The sequence below is a fragment of the Gigantopelta aegis genome, chromosome 10 (genome assembly GCF_016097555.1).
Source record: "Gigantopelta aegis isolate Gae_Host chromosome 10, Gae_host_genome, whole genome shotgun sequence".
In the NCBI taxonomy this organism is placed as follows: Eukaryota; Metazoa; Mollusca; class Gastropoda; order Neomphalida; family Peltospiridae; genus Gigantopelta; species Gigantopelta aegis.
Window position 1 is genome coordinate 48,317,745 of NC_054708.1, and position 25,825 is coordinate 48,343,569.

Below are 25,825 nucleotides of genomic sequence, written 5' to 3' on the forward strand. Positions count from 1 at the left end.
CTATATATGTATATATATATATATATATAGGCCCTATATATGCAATAAAATATGTTTTCAATCGATCAATCAAACCGCATGGAATGTTTCGGTAGTGATTTAATCTTAATTGTTAATCTAAATGTATTTGATATTTACTTTGTAATTATTTGTCTATTTTACAAAACCACTGAACATAAGAAATAAATATAAAAGAGACAAACAATTTGAAAATAAATATAAATATGAAATAATAGTTTTACTACACATGATCTTGTACAACTCGTCCAAATGTTTAGCATTCGGACATCTTCGTGTATAGTCGTAAACGACATCCGGACTTTTACAGCATGTCGGTCGATTACGGAATTTTCTTGTTTGTGGACAATAGGTGGCTCTGCTTCGGTAAACAAGGAAGCGAAGCCTATTGATTGCGAAAACTACCTGTACATCGTAGATGGCTTTCTTGTAGACGAAGCAGTGTAAATTGTTTATTTAGTACTTTGTTTAGTAGGTTAGTTGTTTAGTATCAATCGTGATGGGGAAAAAACGTAAAGAAAGAGAGACAGAGGCAGCAGAGATGGAGGAATTTGAAGAAGAAACCGTGTCTCCGGATACCAAGGAATATGGTACGTTTTGTATGGGGTAGTAGCTTTTCGTGACAATAATGCGATAAATATAGAACACTTTCTTTTGGAAAAATCAGTCATGGACATCACGGATGTTTAAAAATATGTAAATTATGAATCACGGTCATAGGCCTATGTGTTGATGCAAATGTTAATTACCTTGATTTTTGAGATTTGTAAATAACTTTAATTAAATAAAATTAGTGCTAATTAAATAAAATTTGTGCTAATGAAATACACTTGGTGCTAATTAAATTAATTTAATTGCTCGGTCACTGAAGCACTTTAATGGTAGGAATGAACCCCCTTGGACCTGGTGGATATGCACCATCCCACAGACAGGATAGCACATACCATGGCCTTTGTTATACCAGTCATGGGGCACTGTCTGGAATGAGAAGTAGCCAAATTGGCCACCAACAGTGATCGATCCTATATACACCACACATCAAGCAAGCATTTAACCAATGGGCCCGTCAAAGTTAGAAGTGCAGACAGTCGAGCAGCCAAGAAATTTTAAAGGGACATTCCTTTTTAACAATTGTAATTACATATCACATATATTTTTCTGCATAAAATATTAGTGGCTGTATATTAATCGTGTTTCTGATCACCCTAATATTTGTACTAGGTTAAATTTCACTTACAATTTTTTTTTTTTTCGTACTTACGAAATTATTGGAAGACAAAATCCAGTTTGGACTTCTTACTTAAGACGACCAAAAACACATCGAATATACAGACACTGATATTCTAAACCAGAAAATATATTTAATATGTAAGTTTAATCGTAGAAATATTTTATTAGTCCTAAACATCTTACAATGCAGCAAACTTAGGAATGTCCCTTTAAATACATCCAATTGGTTTTTTACGTTTTACCTTTAAAATTAATTTTTCTACACATGAACCAAAATACGGTAAAAACACATGACCCATCATGGATTTATTTAAGCTTTTCTGTCGGTCTAAACATAGGACCCTTCTCAGGTCAAAATGTATGGCAGAGTGTAGTCTGAATGTGAATGTTTATATTTATATGTACTAGTGAAAGGATAAAAATGTGAAGTCACACGTCAATATATTTTTTTTTATTGGAAGCAAATTTATAAGGGTTATAAAAATTAAAAAAGTAAAATAGGATGTATATTGATCAGCATCTTTATTAAAAAAAAAATTGTTGTAACAGTTCTTTTTTTATTGATCAACTATAAAAATTTCAGCTACATGTGTATATACTTTGTTCTTGTGGTATTTTGTGCATCTGTACTTGAAAATACTAAATAACATGACTCAGTAGGGTTATGTTTCTTTGTTTGGTGAACAGGGTAGGTCAATTGTAAGCATGTATCTACTTTTGACTGTGTACATCAATTTTGTACATTTGGTTTTGCCTTGTTGTTCAAGTAATAATTTAAAAGCTTCTTTTAAAAACATTTTTGTGGCTTTTTAAAAACAGAAAGAAAAAGAGTTTCTTCAACTAATAATTATAATACTGGTACAATTACAAAGAAATTGTAAATTATACAAATAAACTTGATTAAGTCCCATGATGTGTCAAAAGCCATGGTATGTGTTGTCCTGACTGGCAGTCCCATAGGATCGAACCATTGGAGTGGAATGGGGGGTACAATCTGTAGTGAAGGACTGAGACACAGTTTCTTTTGGGAATTTTAATTTTGTTTATATTGAGTAGGACAGACAGACTTCAGTTTTAAATTATTAAGTACTTTGCAATTTGAAATACTCAAGAGAAAGTTGCCGAATAGTTAGCAGAAACTAAAGTACTGTCGGAAATAGAATAAAAATGATGTTCGTTGATTATTTCTTACATATTAAAGTGACCAGTAAATATTTTGTAAATATCTATTTAATGATAGTCTACCTAATTTAGCATTTACTTGTTTGGGCACTCATTGATGTTCAAGGTGGTGTTTACTCTTGAAATTAAAAGAAAAATGTCCGTGAACAGGTGATTTGTGCACTTAATTGGAACAGACTATAATTATTTTTTTGTCAACATGTGTCAATTTCATTGCTGTTACAATATGTGAGGGACTGTTTCTAATGATGGTTTGCCCCTATCCCTCTCCAAAACAAAATATTTGTAGTCATATTTAAGTAACTTTTGAGCAAAACTGTCAAGAGCCATTATAACGATCCATTATACCGGCATTACAGGTGCTATCTCAATGTTACCCAATGACAGCTATTGCAAATCTTTTTTTTTTTTCTTTTTTTTTTTAATAAACTTTTGATTTAACATTTAAAGAAGACACCTTTAAAAATGCCCATAAATGATTCTAAGAAATAATTTTATCTACTGGTAGAAAATACTTTTTTATTGGAAAATCTTTATCACAGCTCGCGTTATATAGCACCTTTAAATTGTTGCAAGATTGTGTAAATTTATAATGTACTTATATTGAATTTATATTCAATAAATATGCTAGTCATAATTAATAATTTATGCTGCAATTCAAAATAATCAGTTAACTTGCAGTTTTAAATTAAAAGTTTGTTTAATGGGTAAATGAAATTGACACATATCAATCAAAATGTGTTATAGTCTGTCCAATAAAGGTCACAAATCTCCTGTTTACTGACATATTTAGTTTAATTTCAAGAGTAAACACCACCTTGTACATCAGTGAGAGCCCAAACAAGTAAATGCTTAATTAGGTAAAGTATCATTGAATGGATATTTACACAATATTTACTTGTCGGTTTAGTATGTAAGAAATAATCGGCAAAAATCATTTTTATTCTATTTCCGACAGTACTATAGACACTGGGTCGAACAAATTCTGATGCCCAAATGGTGTTTGACTCAACAACCCTCCGTCTGCCTCTCTCTCTCTCTCTCTCTCTCTCTCTCTCTCTCTCTCTCTCTCTCTCTCTCTCTCTCTCTCTCTCTCTCTCTCTCTCTCTCTCTCTCTCTCTCTCTCTCTATATATCTCTCTGTGTGTGTGTGTGTATATATATATATTTTTTTTTTCTTAAGGAAAACCTCGTCATTATGATCCAAATTTCTCAGGGCCTGTTGAAAAGAGGTAAGTACATTGTAAAGGGATCTAGATATCCATCATTTTTTAAATTGTTCGGGTTCAATAAACTGACTGTGATATATATAATGTATATTATAAGTTGTAGAAGTCTCATGAGGGCCAAAAGAGCACACATAAGCCAAGTGATGCTTCTCCAAAGAATTTATCTTGCTGACATATGTTAACTATATTAACCAATTAAAATTAACTATAAACAAATTAATGCCAGGCTTCAACCTTTATAACTAACAATTTATTTATGGTAACATGGATATGAAAGACATTGTGGAAAAATAGTTCAATAACAGTTATTAACTTCAAATGTCTTCATTAAATCATTCTCTCAAAAAGATATCAATTAAAATGCTGGTCAAAAATGTATCAGAATTAAAAGCAGTAAATTTATAAGTAACACAATATCGGGTGGGGATTCTCCTCGGATCTGCTGTTTTCCTCTCATGGAACACTGCATTTCCTCGCATTTTAATCGTCCTTTCCTCCAAAATGTGTCAGATGGCACAGATTTTAACCTAAGATTTCAAGAATTTCCGGGACCCCTCCAGATTTCCTCTTTTTTTTACAGTTCACCAATTCCCACCCCTGCAATATACAACACCAACAACAGTGTTGAAACCAGTCAAACTGGTAATCAGCTGATCATTGGCTTAGTTGTCCTGACCTTGGGCTGAGTCATTGTTTAAAATTATGTTGACATTTTGGATGGTACAGTTGTAAAAAATTGATAGTATATATTTTATAGTTAATATATATAGTGTAGTTAAAATAAGTATGTACCTGTATATACTTGATTGATTATGGTTATTGTTGTTTTTAATCTATTGCTCCAGCATTACTTGTAAAAAGAACTTGAAAATGTCAGGCAGGGTATGTGAGAATTTGACTCTGCTTATAAATGCTGTTCCATGTATCTCTCAGCTAAAAAGCTAAAACCTGTAAAACTATTGATTGTGTCAGTCTGAGCTTCTGAGGACTAGAGAGAGCTAATTATTATTAATTATACACTGCATGTATACATATAATGTTACAGTTCGTTCCCATGGGAACTAAAGCATATAAATACAGTATTTCTCGGCATACCCTGCTGTCTGTATCAGCCTTGATAGTGTTGTGGTTGAGTGTGGTACGTGTAGCTACTGGGTTTGCATCCCGGTACAGGTCCCACCTAGAGTGAGTTAGCTACCATGTCCTTCACATATATTCCATGTTAAATATGTGTAAGAAATAGCTAAATTATCATTGTTAATATGATAAAATGCATTTGTACCCAACAAATTACATGTGAATATAGGCTAGAGCACAAGTCACCAGAGTGAAATCATTTTATCAGAAAATAAGGGTCTCCATGAGTACTCAAGTACTCTGGCATGGGCCGAGTCTATAGCCAGAGTCAATTCCATTCACAGGACTCGAGTACCCATTCAAGGAAGAGCATTCTCATTTAATTATATTTTTTACGACATTTTGACATATATGCCTGTTACATTATAGGGCTATGAGATATGAAGGAAAACCAAAAGTCAAGTGTGAGTAATGCAATACATTGGCATGATTTGGCATCCATGTTCAGCACTGGAATTGAGATGTATAAGGCCCAAACCAGACTGGATCTGGGTATGGCAAGTATGGTACCAGTCCAAAACAAAACACATTGAATTGAATGTGGCAAGGGGGTGGAATGTAGCCCAGTGGTAAGGCACTCGCTCAATGCACGGTCAGTGTGGGATCGATCCTTGTCGGTGGGCCCATTGAGCTATTTCTCACTCCAGCCAGTGCACTACGACTGGTACATCAAAGGCCGTGGTATGTGTTATGTTGCATATAAAAGATCTCTTGCTGCTAATCGAAAAGAGTAGCCCATAAAGTGGTGACAGCGGGTTTCCTACTCAATATCTGTGTGGTCCTTAACCATATGTCTGACATCATATAACCGTAAATAAAATGTGTTGAGTGTGTCATTAAATAAAACATTTTTTTTTTTTTTTTAATGTGGAAAACCCACTGTATCTGTGCTGGTGTCAACAGCTAGTTGTCATAGAATATGTACTGTATTTTCACACTGGCAGCTATGCAATATATGTTCGAGCCTTATTTTTTTAAATTTTCATAATGAACAACAGAAAAGATATATATATATATTAAGCAATGTGGAATAATCGTAATTATTGTTGATGTTTATAGAAGAAAATATATCCCAAGATTTAAGCGCAATCAATTATATTGATAACACTCTCCATACCCAGACCCAGCTTTGATGTGTTTTGGGCCTAATGCTATTTTATTCATCAGTCTTATTTCCATCAGTAAGTGTCAGGTATTCTGGTCCGATTTGTGGCCCTCTTTTGAAAGAAAAGTTTGTCTAGGTGCCCTAATTTGTGTTATATTTACATTTGCCATGCCCACCAAAATTAAAATTTGATCCTTGACACTGTGGCTATTTGGTGTGTAACCAGGCTCAAAAGAAAGATTTGTGTAGTGAGGAGGCACAATCTCTAGTGTTGTAAGGTACAAGTCATAAGCCATATTTTTATTTTTATTTTAAAAGACTAAAAGATGTACATTTTTGTCTCCACCCTATACCCCATTCCTGCTGGCCTGGTATCAAGCCTGTGAGGCTGATGACAAAGTATGCCCAATAAAACCTTTTTTTTTTTAATAAAGCAAATTGATGTTGTGTTATTACAAAAAATGACATCATCTAAGTAACAGGGTGCGTCGTTAAATAAAACATTTCCTTCTTCCTTCATCTAAGTAACAACACCTATGCAGTCAGGTGTTTTGCATGCTTTGATACAGGTCATGCACATATGATCATGCAGTACATATTAGTAGTATTACTCTATGGATTAAATTGAGAATAAAAAATATGATATGTGTATTAATTTTTATAGCATCCACGTTAAATATTTATATTTACTTTAAGAATTGTTTGTTAAGGAACAATATGAAGTAGTCCAAAGATAAAAAAATATATGCTAGATAAACTTGTGCCATTCAGTGCAAAATCTTAATGTATAACCAAACCCATATGTCTTTGTTAAACAGAAGATCCTTGTGTAGATATAATAGTATTGCATACAATGTGTACCCAACCATATCTTCTGTTCCAGATACCTCCAATAAGCTAACATACACAGATGTGTTGTGTAAATTTTTAACATGCTCATATACCACAGAGGTTTCGAGCATGTCCGCCTCGGAGTTCGATCCCTGGTTAGCCAGGGACCCAACCCAGGGCAGATACTTTAAAAGGACAATTTTGATTATTACTCCCAAAAATATAAGTGGGACTACTTGACAGGTCCGTGCTCCACGCTTGCTGTCAGTTGAGCTATCTCAGTATTACCCGAGCCTGGGGTACACGGAACCTGCAGTGCATGCCGGGTAATCATCCCCCATGTGGGGTCATACACTCGGGAGACACACCCATAATCGCACCCGTGAAGTGGGTGAAAGTCGGTTTATGTGGCCTTACACCTACCCATTGAGCCTAGCGGTGCACTCACTCTGGGTTGGAGCCGGTACTGGCATGAAAAATCCCCCATTGCCTCAGGTGGGATACGAACCCAGTACCTACCAGCCAGAAGTCTGATGGCATAACCACTACACCACCGAAGCCAGTCATAAGTGGGACTTTATAATTTTTTGTACACGTTACAAACTAAGAAAAGTCAAAAACTAAAAAGAAGAATTAATTTAGTCGCCTTTTAAATCGGGCAATCTAAATGTGTGATGGGTCATCATTATGGAATCGAGTGCCTTCAGTAGAAGTATGTCAAGATAATATTCATTGGCATCAGATTCTAAAATAATTACTCATTTAACATTATATAGAAACAAATCTATGATAAACTGGAATTCTTGTGGATTTCTGTGACATATCCCAATCTTCCAGTGCTGCTAGGACAAGCTCGGACATGTAGAGACTAAACGCGAACAACCGTGGCGTTCTGCAGAATGGCCGTCATACGAGTCACGAAAAAACAAGTCGACATAGTCAGATGGAGAATCCAACCTGGTGGTGCAGGCTGTCGAAACGAGAAGCGTTCCAGCGTTCAATCAGTTCCAATAGCTGCATTAGAAAACTTTATTTCGGTGACAAAAACAATGAAATGAAGGATCTCCAAGTCGAGCACACGAAAGCACGTGCAGTGTGCACAAGCGAAACAAACACGTCTTACCGCGTCAAGCTCCAGATTGGGAATGGATTTAACTTAATAAAGTGCTCACCTGAGGAGTTTTGGTCACATGATCAAACCCTGATTGGCTTTTCCCATTTGAACCAGGTATATTAAAGGTCATGGTATGTGCTGTCATATCTGTGGCGGGAGTGCATATAACATACCCCTAGCTGATAATAGAAAAAATGTAGCAGGTTTCCGCTGAAGACTACGAGTTAAAATTACCAAGTGTTTGACATCCAATAAGTGATGATTAATAAATCAATGTGTTCTAGTGGTGTAATTGAACAAAACAAACTTTAACTTTAACTCTGACTTATTAATGCATACTGGCAAAAAAAAGCTGTTAGAACCTTAAAAATGTAGATTATGGAAATCTCTTTATTCCAAAACCTACTTTTAAATTTTGTTATTTAATGACGCCTAGAGCTCATTGATTTATTGTAGTCTTAAGAGAGGAAACCTGCTACATTTTTCCATTAGTAGCAAGGGATCTTCTATATGCAATATCCACAGGTTGGATAGCACATAACACAGTCTTTGGTATACCAGTCGTGTTGCACTGGCTAGAGTGAGAAATAGCCTATATGGGCCCTACCAATGGAAGGAAGGAAATGTTTTATTTAATGACGCACTCAACACATTTTATTTACGGTTATATGGCGTTAGACATATGGTTAAGGACCACATAGATATTGAAGGAGGAAGCCCACTTCATGGACTACTCTTTTCGATTAGCAGCAAGGGATCTTTTATATGTACCATCCCATAGTCAGGATAGCACATACCACAGCCTTTGATGTACCAGTCGTGGTACACTGGCCGGAGCAAGAAATAGCCTAATGGGCCCACTGACGGGAATCGATCCCAAACTGACTGTGCATCAAGCGAGTGTTTTACCACTGGGCTATGTCTCTGTTCTGTTCTGATATTTAAAAAGGGGCTGTGTAAAGCATCCAGTTTTGAAGACATTCCAGTTTGGGGATTAGACGTAGCCCAGTGGTAAAGTGCTCGCTTGATGCGCTGTCGGTTTGGGATTGATCCCCCGTCTGTGTTATGTCTCGTTCCAGCCAGTGCACCACGACTGGTACATCAAAGGCTGTGGTATGTGCTATCCTGTCTATGGGATGGTACATATAAAAGATCCTTACATTCCATTTTATAGAGGGTCTGGTCTTGAGGGTTTCACTGTATACTGTAATTGCAGTAACTGGGTGTGCTGCTAAAATGATTATTTGACAAAAATGAGTGCACAAATATGTTTCCTTTGCTCACATACACAGTAATCTTTAGGGTTTTTATACTGTAATTGCAGTAACTGGGTTCACTAGATTATTTAATGGCAGATATTTGTTGCTCACAAGCAGTGGATCTTTCTTTTACTTCCTGGGAACGTTCACTAGTATAATAGCTGTTTTGTAAACATTCCTAATACTGTGTGTGTCTTTTTTATATGCATGTGGTGTCCTTATACATGTATGTCCTATACTGGTATACATTCATGCACCAGTATATTAAGTTGAATATAGGGCAAAACATAGCCCAGTGGTATAAAGCACTAGTACGGTTGGTCTGAGATCGATACCTGTCAGTGGGCCCATTGGGCTATTTCTCGTTGTAGCCAATGTACCACAACTGGTATATCAAAGGCCATGGTTATCTTCTCTGTGGGATGGTGCATATAAGAGATCCCTTGCAACTAATGGAAAAATGTAGCGGGTTTCCTCTCTAAGACTATATCAAAATTACCAAATATTTGACATCCAATAGCCGATGATTAATAAATCAATGTGCTCTAATGGTGTCGTTCAACAAAACATAATTAAATAACTAATAAAGTTGAATATACTTCGACCTAAAATGTATTTTGCACAGAAAATAAAACTAATAATTTCAATTTTTCTACATTTCTATCGCTAATCAGTCATGTGAATGGGTGCTGTTAATTAGAATATTTCTTTTGATTAGGTTGCACAGGTCTGGATATATTTGTCCATAAATCCTGACATAAAAAAGTTGCTTTTCTTTTTACTAGTTGTTAGATCTGGTAATCATTACAGTAACTGTAATCGCTATTTAAAAAAATATGACATAAAATATCTCTTGCTGCATTTTGGTAGGTGTATAGTCTGTTTGCAAGTTTCATCTTATTTTTGTCTCATGTACAACGTACAGACTGTTTTATAAATGTTTGTGCTATTGTTTTGTCAGTGATTACCGGAAGTCACAACAAATGTTACATGCTGTTGCTTAAACACAACCGATAGCAGACACCAATATAGTTAGTTAGCAGGCTCATTACTGCAATTTTCGACTAAATTTAAATTATCTTTAAGTTGCATAGTATTAAAAGTGATCAAAAGTATTATTTCATCTGATCAGAGACTACAACTTAAGCTTGTGTTGTTTTTGTTTCTGATAGACAACCTCACTAAAGTTTTATGTTGCTAATACGTGTCTTAAATTTTAAATTATTGGGGTCAGGCAAGATAATATATGCAGTGTTTTAATAATAATACCTGTTAACCCAAAACTGCCTGACATTACTACATGTACTCTGGAATAAATGTCATTCAGACATTTAAAAAAAAAAAAAAAAAAAAATTATATGTATAATACTGTGCACAAGAAAGGTACAGGGTATAAACCAGTTTTTTAAATTTTATTTCATAATGTGTTTAAGTCTTCATATTTTTATTATGGTGAGAAAATGTAATGTACTGCTTAAAATAAATAAAAAAACAACAAAGAAGTAGGCATGTACAGTAGTCAACCTATGCCCCATAAATCTGTACTTGGGGAAACTATCGCCAGATGTTTGACACCAATATCTTCGAATGTCATTAACAGATATTGCTATTCCATTTTTATTTATTTGTGAGACAAAAAAATAATTTCACCTATTACTGGTTTACAGTTTGCCTGGCCGACTGACGGTTAAGTAAGTTAGAAGTACACCTTTGTACTTTCCTTGTTGTTGTTTCCCCCAGAGTTAATGTCAAAGGTTGTTGAGGTACAGTTATTGTAAATCTTTTCTCAGAACTGTAAAGTCAGTGGTAATTTATATCTTCAACATCTGGTTCAAACCTGTTGCGAAAGTATGTTGTATAACTAGGGCCTTAACCAGTGGCAGGTGGGGACGCACTTGTGCCCTCCCCCAAAATAAAAAGAATAGTAGTGTGTTTAATTTTAGAAGTACTATGTTTATCTACCTAGTAGGTAGTAGCCTGAAGAAGGCCATACTGGTATAAGTACTGTGGCATGATTTAAAAAAAAATAAAGTGCCCCCTTCCCCAGTCCTAGTTATACACACACAACAGGTAGTTTAGTCTAGGTACGACCCTGGTAGTCATAAAACTAACAGGTTTGTCCTGCACAAGTATATCAATGTCATAATTCAGTTAAATTTATTTATTTGTATTCACAGACAGCTGTTACAAGCAAGTTACTAACATCCAATAAAGTTATCAGCAGTGTATTACTGGGGCGTTAAGAAATTCGTTCTGTAGACTATCAAGTGAACGTAATGTGTATTATGCTGTATCAGCATCTTTTAGAACTGCACACATTCTGGTCCTGTGGGCACATACAGGTTAAGGAAGAGTACTCTGGCCTAGGCCCATATATGGGTTTAGTGTTTTCCCGAGGCTTCTTTTAGATGGTGCGGCATCTTGCCTTAATCAGCGCCATGCTGCCCTGAGATTAAACAATCCCTTTTCGAAAATTAATTCTAAAATTGCCATTATAAAACACTCAGAAAATGAGTGTTATTAATGAATAAAATATGCCTGTTGTTTATTTAAAAAAAAGAAAAAGTAATGTTTTATTTAACGACACACTCAACACATTTTATTTATGGTTATATGGCGTCAAACATATGGTTAAGGACCGCACAGATATTGAGAAAGGAAACCCGCTGTCGCCACTTCATGGGCTACTCTTTCCGATTAGCAGCAAGGGATCTTTTATATGCACCATCCCACAGACAGGGTAGCACATACCACAGCCTTTGATATACCAGTCGTGGTGCACTGGCTGGAACGAGAAATAGCCCAATGGGCCCACCGACGGGGATCAATCTCACACCGACCGCGCATCGAGCGAGCACTGTACCACTGGGCTACGTCCCAGTCCCTGTTGTTTGTTAAAGCAAGCACATTAATTACATTTATTTTAATTGCAATTAAAAAAAATTAATGGGAAAATGTTGAAAATGACACAAAAGTGTTTAGTCGACAATACCTTGACAAATTCTAGGGAAAACACTAGTGTTGACTACCGTAGTTTGGGCGGCTTGCTTACTAGCATTTTCTTGACACCAAACAATGGGTCATACATGTATAGTACCAACCATATTCAATGAATGCTAGGCACAGCCTTTTACGTTTTAGTAGAGTAGTAATACCCCAGTGCCATATCACAATTACACTGCATTTTGCCCAGGTACAAGGACAACAGATATGGAAAATTATGTACCAGTACCCTTCAGCAGCAGGCTTTTGGAGGAAGCTACAGTGATTTCTTGGGTGTTTAATATTGTCAGAGAGCTTGTACAAAACACACAGTCTTTATAGAGGTGACAGTAACTTGATTATTTGTATTTGGGCTCACTGGAACAACCAGGGTATATGGGGGGGGGGGGGGGGGGGGAAGTGGCAACAACATTGTCTATGAGTCATCGGAGACTGGAAAAACAACATGCATACTTCAGAACCTCAAACCAAGTTTCACAGATACATATCTGATCCTAAGTACACTGAAAGCGATATTGTAAATATGTTCTAAGGCCTTAAAAAAAAATTGTGTTTCAGGGACCATACTGTAGAATTTATTGCAAGTTATTATTTTTGAGCTGATTGTTTTTTAAATTGCACTCAAAAATAGTATGGTTTGTTTGGGGGTTTTTTAAATTTCTAAAACACTTTTACCTTTCTTTTTATGTCTAACGAAACTGAAATTATTTACAAAACCATTTTGTAAGAGGATTAGATGGACTTTTGGTCTGCTGGTTTTTTTTTTAACTACATTCATGCTAATAAATAAAACAATTAAGGTTTACCCTTTTTTCTAGGTTGAGTTTGGTGCTCAGAAACCCATTTTATTCTTTTAGGCCTAATTGGACTATCATATAGCCTACCTGGGAATGGGATATAATAGTATTAGTACATGGTACCTGGGAATGGGATATAATAGTATTGGTACATGGTATATTATCATGACTATTTTGAAGTCAGGCAAGATATATGCAGTGTTTTAATAATAATACCTGTTAACCCAAAACTGCCTTACATTACTACATGTACTCTGGAATAAATGTCATTCTGTGCACAAGAAAGGTACAGGGTATAAAACAGTTTTTAACATTTTATTTCATAATGTACTGCTTAAAATAAATAAAAAACAACAAAGAAGTAGGCATGTTTGTACTTAATTTATGTGCTTTAGTGTTGTGGTTAAACAAACAAAACAAAGTTTAACTCATAACATTTCTTATTGAGATTTGACCTGATGATATTGATGTACCACTACGGTTTCAGGCATGCATGTCAAGTCTCTGGATAGTGTGTTTGGAATGGTGTTTATTATATTAACAGTGTTCCAGTGGATTTTATTTTCATTTGACATTACAATAAACATGTTTATATACAGGTAGTAACATTTTTATTGTTGTCAGTTTCAAAGTATGGTCCTTCCGATCAAGTCAAACCGTAGGGTCTCAATATTACAACTGTAATAATTATGCTTGTGACTTCCAGCCAGTCTAGGGGCGGGACGTAGCCCAGTGGTAAAGCATTCGCTTGATGCGCAGTCAGTCTAGGATCAATTCCCGTCGGTGGACCCATTGGGCTATTTCTTGTTCCAGCCGGTGCTCCACAACTGGTGTAACAAAGGCCGTGGTATGTACTATCCTGTCTGTGGGATGGCGCATATAAAAGATCCCTTGCTGCTAATCGAAAAGAGTAGCCCATGAAGTGGCGACAGTGGGTTTCCTCTCTCAATATCTGTGTGGTCCTTAACCATATGTCCGACGCCATATAACCATAAATAAAATGTGTTGAGTGCGTTGTTAAATAAAACATTTCCTTCCTTCCAGCCAGTGCACCACAACTAGTATATCAAAGGCATTTGGTATGTGCTATCCTGGGATGGTGCATATAAAAGATCCCTTGCTGCTAATGGAAAGTTATCAGGTTTTCTCTGTAAGACTATATGTCTAAAACATCCAATAGCCAATGATTAATAGATCAGTGTGCTCCAGTAGTGTCATTAAACAAAACAAACTTCAATTTAAAATGGTTAGTATTAATTAAAACTAAGTTTGTGTGTCAGGTCTTGGTGGCGTTTAGGATTAATTCAACTGATTGTGTGTTTTTCGTTCTAACCAGTGCACCACAACTGGACAAAGGCTGTGGTATGTGCTTTCCTGTCTGTGGGATGGGAAAGTGCATATAAAAGACTCTTTGCTGCATTAGAAAACATGTAGCAGGTTTCCTCTGATGACTACGAGTTAGAATTACCAAATGTTTGACATCAAATAGCTGATGATTAATTAATCAATGTGCTCTAGTGGTGTTGTTAAACAAAACTTTATTTTAAAATGATTAGTATTAATTAAATAGGTCAGTAAAATTAAGTGTGTGTTTCAGGTCTAGGTGGTGTTTACCAGTAGTCGGCAAGTAGTTGTTTTTAGTGGCGGCTTATATGTCCAGTGAAAATCAGCACCATGCGGTAGTGGTGCTAAGATTGGGCTACAGAAAACCTCTTTAAACAATTATGGCAGCACTCCATATCACATGAAGTACTTGCACAAGTATCCGCGGTTTTAACACTTGACTTCGCTCAGGCTTATACAGTGATATTTGCCTATCCCAGTGGAATTTGCCAATCCCACATTTCTCATGTATAAATTATACATTATGATCCCATTTATTAAAGGGTCTAAATTCTGAGTTGGAAGCCATTACAGTAGGACTAGCCTGCTGGTGTCAATTAGGTGCGGAGGCGATTAAATTTTTACGGGAGACATAATTATATGGGTTCACACTAGCATATTCAGGGATGACAATAATATTTCAGAAGTTTGTTTTGTTTAACTACACCACTAGTGCACATTAATTAATTAATCATCGGCTATTGAATGTCAAATGTGGTAATTCTGACTTGTAGTCATCAGAGGAAACACTCTACATTTTTCCATTAGCAGCAAGGGATCTCCCACAGACAGGAAAACACGTACCACAGCCATTGACCAGTTGTGGTGCACTGGTTGGAACGAGTAATATTTCAGAGACAATGCGCCCCAATCCCAATGAGCTGAAATTTTGTGTATAACTTTATCATATACTGTTACAGATCAAGTTTAACTTTCATGGCAATTTACCCATTTTTCACAGAGTTATGGCCCTTGAACTTAGGAGATACAAAAAAGAATTTCCATACTTCTTGTTTTTGTAATGCCTCAAGATACTGAGTTGAAATGTTTTGTATAGCTTTATCATGTTCTATTACTGATCAAATTTATGGCCTTTTACCCATTTTTTACAGTTTGTTTGTTTGTTTTGTTTAAGGACACCACTAGAGCACATTGATTTATTAATCATTGGCTATTGGATGTCAATCATTTGGTAATTTGACATATATTTTTCACGGAGTTATGGCCCTTAGGAGATTTGAAAATTTGATTTCCAGACCATTGGTTTTGCAATTCCTGATGATATTGAGATGGAATTTTGTATATAGTTTTATCATGTACTGACACAAACCAAGTTTGTAGGGGTTGTCGGACAAACCCACATACTTCCAATCCTCCTGAATCCCCAGGCTTACGCCCTTGCTGAGTAATCGTTGATGGGACCAAAGTCCTGAGGTGACGTTAAGAACTCATTTTGTTTACCTGGCATTTGCTATTTATAGCTACTTTTTTCTTTATAATATAAAGTGTATGTATTGTGTATCCACTGTGTGTCCATTAGTAAGTGATTTACCCATTGTGACAGAGTTATGGCCCTTGAACTTAGGAGATAAAAAAAAAAAATTGTTGGGCCCGGTACAGACATGTACCGATTTAGCAATACTTTCAGAATGTTTGTATAATATTGGATTTATTTAGTTACATTTAATACATCTTGGTAAAAACAATAAAGTTGTTTTGAAAAATAAAGCATTATATAAATACTTTTGTTTTGTCAACAATTTGGAAAGAACAAAATGAACCAACATTTAATAAATCCTAGTCGAATGCACATGTTGGAAGTTGTTATAAATATGCATGAAAACCCCAGTGTGTGCAAGATTTTGTATCATATATGGTTCAGATTACACTGAAACAACGTCTAGAAGTTATCTGTGATCAAAACTTTCTAACATACTATGACACTGGCAACGTATTACCAAAAGTCTACTGGCCCTTGATTAATTTTGTTGTGTATATAGAGGATAATAAACAAGTTTCCAGTTATCCAGTTATCAAATTTATGTCCTGAGTGAAATAATTTTCAGTTGTCACGAGCTTCAACAGGTAACAAATGAAAATTATTTGATAATAACTGGTACCGAGTTTGTTATTCTATTTATTACCTGAGCTATTTTATCTCTGAAATCCATTATTTTTTTTACACATATGCACGTACATGCATAGAAACGGTGTCAACCATTTTACGCACTGTTCTGAGTATTGCTATAACTTTATTTAATCACGTTCATAGATAATTTTCAAAAGCAAAAGTTCTTTTTACTTTGGTACAACATCTATAATGAATTGCATTAAAATGAGATTTTGTCATAAATTTAACACCAAAAACAGACAGCTGTAAATGCAAACTCTTTAAACTACATGATGTCATTGTGTGTTTTTTGCCAAATCGTGATGATGTCATATTTAGCACCGACAAGGTCATTGGTTTGTAAGTGTCACATCATCCAATAGTATTGTTTGTTAGACCAATGCAGTGAGATATTATGATTTTTATTTTCCCCATTATGAGTACCTGCTGGGGTAATAAACTTTAATAATACATGTATTCCTACTGCAGGTTGAGAATGATCAGTTCATAATACGATCCTTAAAATTAATTGTTTTCACACAACTTTCCAATTATCTGTTGTAAACTATTTAAACAAATGTGAAATCAAAATATTACTGAACGTTATGAAATAGATACTAACAAGTTCTTACCAAAGATACTGTATACTGTACTTAAAAAATTCTGTTCCAGATCCTGTACAGACATCATCTGTTGTATACTATAATTTAGAAATTCTGTTCCAGGTCATGTACAGACATCATCTGTTGTATGCTGTAATTTAAAAATTATGTTCCAGGTCATGTACAAACATCATCTGTTGTATACTGTAATTTTAAAATTCTGTTCCAGGTCATGTGCAGACATCATCTGTTGTATACTGTAATTTTAAAATTCTGTTCCAGGTCCTGTACAGACATCATCTGCTGTATATTGTTCCTCGTCTTCGTCACAGGAATGGTCATCATCTCAGTATTAGGTGAGTACTTATTTAAAAGAAATTCAGACTTTTGTTTACTCTAGGAATCATGATTTTCTTGATGTAAAATATGTCAGTTCAGTTTATCACATCGTCTGTGTAACAGTAATTATTTTGAGGCATGGATCTATAATTTTAATATTTTTATAATAGAAGGGCCTATAACATTGGTAGTGTTGATAACAGCATTCTTATTCGAAGTACCGGCATCGTGGTTAGGCCATCGGTCTACAGGCTGGTAGGTACTGGGTTCGGATCCCAGTCGAGGCATGGGATTTTTAATCCAGATACCGACTCCAAACCCTGAGTGAGTGCTCTGCAAGGCTCAATGGGTAGGTGTAAGCCACTTGCACTGACCAGTGATCCATAACTGGTTCAACAAAGGCCATAGTTTGTGCTATCCTGCCTGTGAGAAGCGTAATTAAAAGATCCCTTGCTGCCTGTCATAAAAGAGTAGCCTATGTGGCAACAGCGGGTTTCCTCTAAAAAACAGGGTCAGAATGACCATATGTTTGACGCCCAATAGCCGATGATAAGATAAAAAATCAATGTGCTCTAGTGGCGTCATTAAATAAAACAAACTTTACTTTTTCTTATTCGAAGTATACAAAGTAAAATGTAATTACTTAACCAGAACTAGAGGGGCCCTTTGTTCCTTTGGGCCCCTTCCTAAATCTACTGGCCTCGGTGGCGTCGTGGCAGGCCATCGGTCTACAGGCTGGTAGGTACTGGGTTCGGATCCCAGTCGAGGCATGGGATTTTTAATCCAGATACCGACTCCAAACCCTGAGTGAGTGCTCTGCAAGGCTCAATGGGTAGGTGTAAACCACTTGCACCGACCAGTGATCCATAACTGGTTCAACAAAGGCCATGGTTTGTGCTATCCTGCCTGTGGGAAGCACAAATAAAAGATCCCTTGCTGCCAATCAGAAGAGTAGCCCATGTAGTGGCGACAGCGGGTTTCCTCTCAAAATCTGTGTGGTCCTTAACCATATGTCTGACGCCATATAACCGTAAATAAAATGTGTTGAGTGCGTCGTTAAATAAAACATTTCTTTCTTTCTTTCTTCCTAAATCTATGCCTGGCCTTGTTGTTATTGTTGGGTAAGTACTATAATATTTAAATCCCCTGAGTTAAAAAATTTAAAATATCTTACTTAAAATCATTATACAATAAAATCCCTCTAAACTGGACACCCATGGATCAAGTAAAAAGTCCAGTTTAAAGAGGTTCTGTGTCCAGTTTGAGTGGTTTTGTTGTACATTAAATTTTGATGAATTTGGAAATGTGATAAATATTTTGTTCTAACTATATTATTATTTTTGTTCTCATTGTAGCATATGCACGTGGAAATCCTTACCGTTTGATCTACCCTACTGATTCGAATGGGGACATTTGCGGCCTTGATAATCTGAAGTATGTCTCTTTCACTAATTAAATATCATTTTAATTAATTGAGCTTCATCACATCAGATTAAGATGCAACAACAAGCAAATGTTGATTCAGAATCATATAGAGACCTGTATTAAAAACAGGCACCATTTGGGACAACAAAATATGGCTGCTGTTAATATGTCAGATTAGATTAAATTGGATGAAATGGGACAGTATGAATATTGCATTTAATAATGTGGTCACTTGAGGTTTGTTAGTGTAGTGGATGGTAATCTGTAGAATAATAGAATGAATCTTCAAATAGTTTTCTCTTCTATCCATCCGTCCGTCCATCCATCCATCCATCCATCCATCCATCCATCCATCCATCCATTCATCCATCCACTTACAATGCATGTACATACAGGATTATGATTTATTTAATGTGATATTAAAGTTAACGAAATGTTTATCCTGTTTCTTTTACATTAAGGAAATCTACATGCAGATCACATTCTAGATTTATAGTTAAGATGATATTTCAATTTCAGGGACAAGCCATATTTATTCTTTTTTGACCTGTTAGAGTGTGCCAAGAGGGGACTGGCAGTGGCTGTGACGGGTTGCCCCACCCCTCAGGTTCGTACGTTAGTGATGTCTCTAGAAGATACAGAAACATTGATTCTCTATGATACTTTGTATTATTATTAGCTGGGTTTTGTCAGATATAAAAAGAGTGAAATCCACAATTTTATTATTAGGAGGTGGTCAGCGCTAACAGTACTGGTCGGAACTTTTAAAGGAAACATGACACGAGACCATATTATAGCTCATTTTAAAAGAAAAATGATATAAAAATAATATACAAATAACTTTATAACAATAAAATACGTGTAGTTAACTTAAAATGAAGAAATTACGCTAATCAGTATCAAAGTACGATTTATGCATATTTCTTCGTGAGCGTTCGGAAAAAAAGGGAAGTGACGTCAGAGCCGCTGTACTCTTCCATTGTTGTTAACTGTTTATATATGGAGTAAGGGGCTTACGATCTTTTCAGTCCAACAGTGCCATACTGCGCGGCCTTTGGGTGTAAAAATAAACAGTTTAAATGATCGGGATTGTCTTTTTATGGTTTTCCAAAGGATTGTATCCGAAGAAAGACGCGTGTATTTTATCGCAAAAGAAAAGATTGGACACCAACACCGCATAGTACTTTGGTGTCAGCCTATTTACAGCCCGGAGACAAAAACAGTACTCGGTTGCGAATGCCGAGGTGTACATTGTACATATTTGGCACAAAGATACACCTCAGCATGATGTATTTATATATGTTAAAACAAAAATGTATAATTTTTTATTTATTTATTTTTTTGGAAAAAAAAACATTTTTCATGTTAGGGCTGTAGGCCTACATAACAAAATCTGTATTCACCGTCCGAAGAAGGAAACGCCAATAAGTAATTAAATATGGCATATACAAACATGGGATTTGGCATGAGGATACATCTCAGTACGATGTATTTAAATATGTTTTTTTTAAAACGTGTAGACAACAATAATACTTTTAAATAATGTTTTTAATCTTCGGGCGGAATACGTCACAAAAACGTTCCTCATCGCCCGAAGCCCCAAAGCAACACGAAGTTCAATACAAAATAAACCACTACTGTCGGTGTCGAAATAACTATTATGTTTCATCCACGGGCTGACTTGAGAATCGGAGTGTTGTTTTAGTTAATTGGTCCTTTCTTTCCGTGGCCTGCACATGTGATTCTTGATTGGCAGGTGTATATTGCAGGGTATCGACCAGGTAAGTGATTACCACGGTCTAGACATACGTACAAAATACATGCCAGTTTTTTTAAGATCACAGGGTATTGTGGCATAACCTGTCGCGACTATAGTACAATGTTAATGGACATTATCAGCCGCCCTGCTTCATTACTGTAAATAATGCTGTAAAACCCTTGATTAAGTAGACTTTCCCATCTAAAATTACAAAACTGACCAATTACGTAGTACCAAAGAAAAGAAAATTATCACTTGGGTATCGTGAGTGGTCGTTTTTACTCTAACACACCCTACCAATAGGCCTAATAATATGCTACTTTTTTTATGAGAGAAAAATACTATAACCCCATTTCGTTCTATTGATGCAAATAGAAATATATTTAGTTTAAAAGTTGATTATACTCTCAAGTCATTTATGTTGTTTTACAAGTTAGGTTAATGAAAGTGAAGCGCCTTGTCGTAAATTAGAGCGTTTGTTTACACTGTGCATACAGATTTCATTATGTACAGCCAGAACATAAAAAAATGCGATATTTTCTAAAAAAAAAAAAAAAAAAAAAAAAATGTTTGTCCTACATTTATATTTTTTACATATTTAAATACATCATATCGAGGTGTATCTTTATGCTAAATATGAACAGTATACACCTCGGCATTAGCATCCGAGTTTTGGTTTTGTCTCCGGGTTACTTTCAGGCTCCGGGCTGTAAATTGGTCGACCGGTCTGGTCTGGCACCATCAGTTTCTCCACCCTCCGACTCGCTATCCGTTTTTTCTTCAGTATCACTGTTGTAAGTAAATGTGTGTCTTTCTTCATTTACTAACAGCTCATACTGATACGGCAAAACGTTTTGCGAACGAACACTCTTTGTTTTGGTAAGCTGTGCAAGTCTTAGATTCTTTATGAGTGGTACGGACTAATGCTTTTAAGTGTAAGGCTTCAGATCAAGCGACGCGTCTCTGACGTCACGGACCTCGTGATTGCCCTGCTCATTAAAGATCGGCAATTTCTGCTAAGAGCTCGTATCTGGGGTTCTTTTTTGGAGATATTTTAAGTAATTAATTTTTTATAAAAAATTTTTTTAGGTGATTCAATTTATAATTAATTGTACATGGTTGGTGCCAAATATGGTTTACGTGACATGTTTCCTTTAAAGTACTGGTGGGGCCTCTTCTAATGCTAAAACTATTTACCCATTTTTCACAGAGTTATGGCCCCCCCCCCCCCCCCCCCCGATTTTTGTTCCACAATTAAATTTGGTGTATATATTTACTGTTATAGATTTTACTTTCATGGCAATTTACCCATTTTTAACAGAGTTATTGGCCTTGAACATGGGAGTTATGAAAAGTTTTTGGGGCCAAGTAGTGGACATGTATTAACAGTACTCTCAGAATGCTTGTTCTATGTTTATTTCGTTTACATTTATTATAATCTATTCCCATGTTTTCAGGGTAATTTTTAAAGAATATTACAGGTATATTTTTTTACTATTAGGTGTGTGTATCCAAGTGTCCAGACACCAATTACGTCTACTGGGAATCATATTTGAAGGAAAAAATTAAAGGAGATGTTGATGAGACAGAACGAGCCAAGTTAATATGCAAATATAACATAAACCCATTGAACGTGAGTATACTGTTATGAAGGTGGACACCTATAGACTATGGCTTATAGATTAATAATGTCTCAATAACAAAATACAGTGCCTTCTGAACAGTATGCAATATATGAAGTAATTATTGGGTTTTATCTCGTTCCAACCAGTGCACCACAACTGGTCAGATGCCATAGTATGTGCTTTCCTGTCTGTGGGAAAGTGCATATAAAAGATCCCTTGCTGCATTATGAAAAATGTAGCGGGTTTCATCTGATGACTACGAGTCAAAATTAACAAATTTTTAACATGCAATAGCTGATGATTAATCAATGTGTTATAGTAGTGTCATTAAACAAAACAAACTTCCTGTTTTAATTAATTACTCTTTTACATGTATTTGCCAACCAAAGTAACCAAAATAGAAACTAATATTTTTTTAAAGCACAAAAAAAACATAATAAAATGAAGCAAAACTATTTTTGTAAAAGTTCTCCCCATGTACAAATTGAAACTGAATAGCAGGAAAACATTACTAAACTAAGTGTAATGTTGGTGTATGAAATGTTGTTTGACCCATAGGTTAGTTCAAACTACGCATTTGGCCCTGTTTAGTGCTTCCGTAACGAGGATCAGTGAGGAAAATCATGCATATTTCCTTAATCTTTAGACTACTGGATTAATTTTTGACAAAAACCACATTTAGTGGGTACAAGTTTATAATTTTTACTCACATATATTCACTTAAATGTTTTATAAATACATAAAATAAAGTTCATATTTGAATCGGCAAGTATTATTTTCGTGGGTTTTTACCTAATTTTTATGATATTTTAGATCAGTTGATGTTGATTAAAATTAGGCAAAAAATCTAAAAAGTCACATTTAATTACGGGCATTTGTGGCCATCTGTCCAGTATTTATGTCCATTATTTCCAATAACAGTGGTTTTCTGACCAGATTTTTTTTTAAAACCCAACTACGCTTCATATCCCAATATTTGGTGATTTTCATTGTTGGTTAAACGATCAAATTTATTATCAAATTAGCTGTCACAATCCGCTATCGATCCCTGAAAAAACCCGAAACATGCTGCCATTGTTATCAAGCGAAGATATTTGCCGAAAACCACTTTTTCAACTCAAAATTTCCAAGGTATAATCCATTGAAAAAACAAAATGTAAATAAACAGGAAGCTAACTTGTCTTCTAGTTCCTGTTACTAAATCATTTCTGCTGAGTGTCATGTGCAAAACAGCGGGAACTATGAATTGGGAAATGCACTGTATACAGTGTACAGTATGTCAACTGGCATGGCGTCGGACGAGATATCTCGCCTGCAGTAGTCAGAAGGTTAAAAGCATCATGGGCAAGATGTTCCGATTGAAACAGGTATAACAAACTCACCACTGAATATGGAATGAGATATATATTTACCACAATAAAAAAAATGCCCACTTATCTATCACCATAAAATAACAAATGGCAAACACATTGGTAATCTGTATTGATATAAATTTATTAATAAAGAATATAATTATAAAATATGGAATATCTTCAGTCATAACTTTGTTGATAAATATTAACTATGATTGTGATTTTAATTTTATAGAATGCATGCTTGGGTGATGAGATTTACTTTTAAATGTGATTGTTGCAATCACTACATTTCATTGATCTATCCTGTACCCCAACTATGAAAAGGTGCCGATGCCCATGCATGATGAGCAGGGCTTATTAGTAAAAGTATGTGTAGTTGAGGTTAACCGTTTGATTGGTATAACAAGCAAAGTTCACTCATCTAACAGTTACTGCATAACAAGTGTGTACTTGAAAGATAATTACTGACTGATGCTAAACATTCACGGTAACACGTTCATCTGTGATTACTTTGTTCCACTGAAAGATTTTTATTCTCAATTTATTTTAACCTATTTTCTTCGATTCAGACTATGTGAAAGTTTGTTTTGTTTAAAAACACCACTAGCGCACATTGATTAAAATCATTAATTAATCATCGGCTATTGGATGTCAAACATTTGTTAATTCTGACTCGTAATCATCAGAGGAAACCCGCTACATTTTTCCTAATGCAGTAAGGGATCTTTTATATGCACTTTCCCACAGACAGGAAAGCACATACTACAGCTTTTGACCAGTTGTTGTGCACAGGTTGGAACGGGAAAAAAACACCCAATCAGTTGAATGGATCCTCTGAGGTGGTTCGATCCTGCAACACAAGCACCTCAAGCGAGCACTCAACCAACTGACCTACTGGACTATGTGAAATGCTGATACATATTTCTTCAAAGAGACCTAGACTTTCGAGCTAAATATGGTTGATTTTACACACTGGACCAGCAAATTGGTCTGAGAGAAGGCTAATATTCGGCCCCAGAGATAATTTGACCTACTAGCACCTAATAAAAGGGTTTTAGTAGAGGGGGAAATCGGGACTTTTTTCTTGTTTCAAGCAGTCGTTATGTTCGACCAAAGGGCATTTGATTCATCGAGATAATACTGTATAATATCTGCTATATTATATTTTTCAGGACATGAACAAAGATACATTTTATATAGATATAGCATCTGCAGTACTGTATTTTTCAGGACACGAACAAAGATAATTCTTATATAGATATAGCATCTGCAGTACTGTATTTTTCAGGACACAATAAAAGAATTCTTATATAGATATTAGCTAGAACTCAAGTAAAGTTTGGATGGGGTCAGATGGCCTTAAACTGGTCTTTCCCTCATCTTAACTAACATGTGTATAGCCCCCCCCCCCCCCCCCCCACACACACACACACAAACACACACCCCACCCCTATTAAGTGCATTCATCTTTAACAGTATTTAGCATGATGTGTGCAAGGTAGTCAATTGAACATGAGTGCAAAAAGAATTTGCATTAATCACTAATGGGTAAGTACAAAGATGACAATTGGCAGTGCAGATCAGAAGAGTAGAAAGTTCAGAAACTGTTCAAAAGGCCTTGCATGTTATATTATACATACCATCTGCAATACTGTGTTTCAGGACTTGAAAAGAAGGATAATTCTTATATAGATATAACATCTGCTGTACTGTATTTTTCAGGACACAAGAACAATTGACAAGCTGGTTGAGAGTGAAGATTGTGCATCTTACTATGTGGAATCTGCATCTAGTAAGATTTAGAAATCATGGTGATCTGCTGAGTAATAAATATATGAACTTCAGTGAATTGAGTCTTATCCTAGAGTCTATGCCATGTTTAATTGTACGTAAATCTCAGCCCTCACAAAAACTAAGAGATTTGTATGACATCATAATACCCCACATAATATTATTACATTGGGTATTGATTTAAAGATATCCAGTTGGCTGTTCCATGGTGATACAGTACCTAGATGCCAAAGCCAAACCATTAATTGAAATTAACACTATTCAAACACATTGCTATCTTTAACATGTAAAATAACTGCAAGCACAAATACCATAAGTGATTTAGTTGGAAAGACGTTTAAAATTTCTTTTAAAATCACTAATAGTTTATGATTTACAGTATATTATGAATCTGAATGGTGTGAGATCGCATACTACCTTAAACGATATAAGTAACAACTGTCTACTGCCTTAGCAACAAGACCAATGAAATGGTGCATTACTGTCTAGCTAGGTCTACAGTGTGCCTATAAAATGATTACACTAGAAATTG

The 25,825-nt window shown here is 35.5% G+C and overlaps 1 protein-coding gene across 1 annotated transcript in view; it reads left to right on the forward strand.

The window, feature by feature from the left end:
• The first annotated feature begins 402 nt into the window (after positions 1-402).
• The window catches only part of LOC121384528 (choline transporter-like protein 2), a 55,977-nt gene continuing 30,554 nt past the window's right edge, over positions 403-25,825 (forward strand). Inside the window, exons 1-7 of the mRNA XM_041514958.1 lie at positions 403-608; positions 3,613-3,661; positions 17,282-17,355; positions 18,694-18,772; positions 19,283-19,370; positions 22,024-22,155; positions 25,225-25,294. Of these exons, the coding sequence (XP_041370892.1) occupies positions 518-608; positions 3,613-3,661; positions 17,282-17,355; positions 18,694-18,772; positions 19,283-19,370; positions 22,024-22,155; positions 25,225-25,294 (583 nt within the window). The 5' untranslated portion in view covers positions 403-517. The remainder of the gene's footprint in view (positions 609-3,612; positions 3,662-17,281; positions 17,356-18,693; positions 18,773-19,282; positions 19,371-22,023; positions 22,156-25,224; positions 25,295-25,825) is intronic.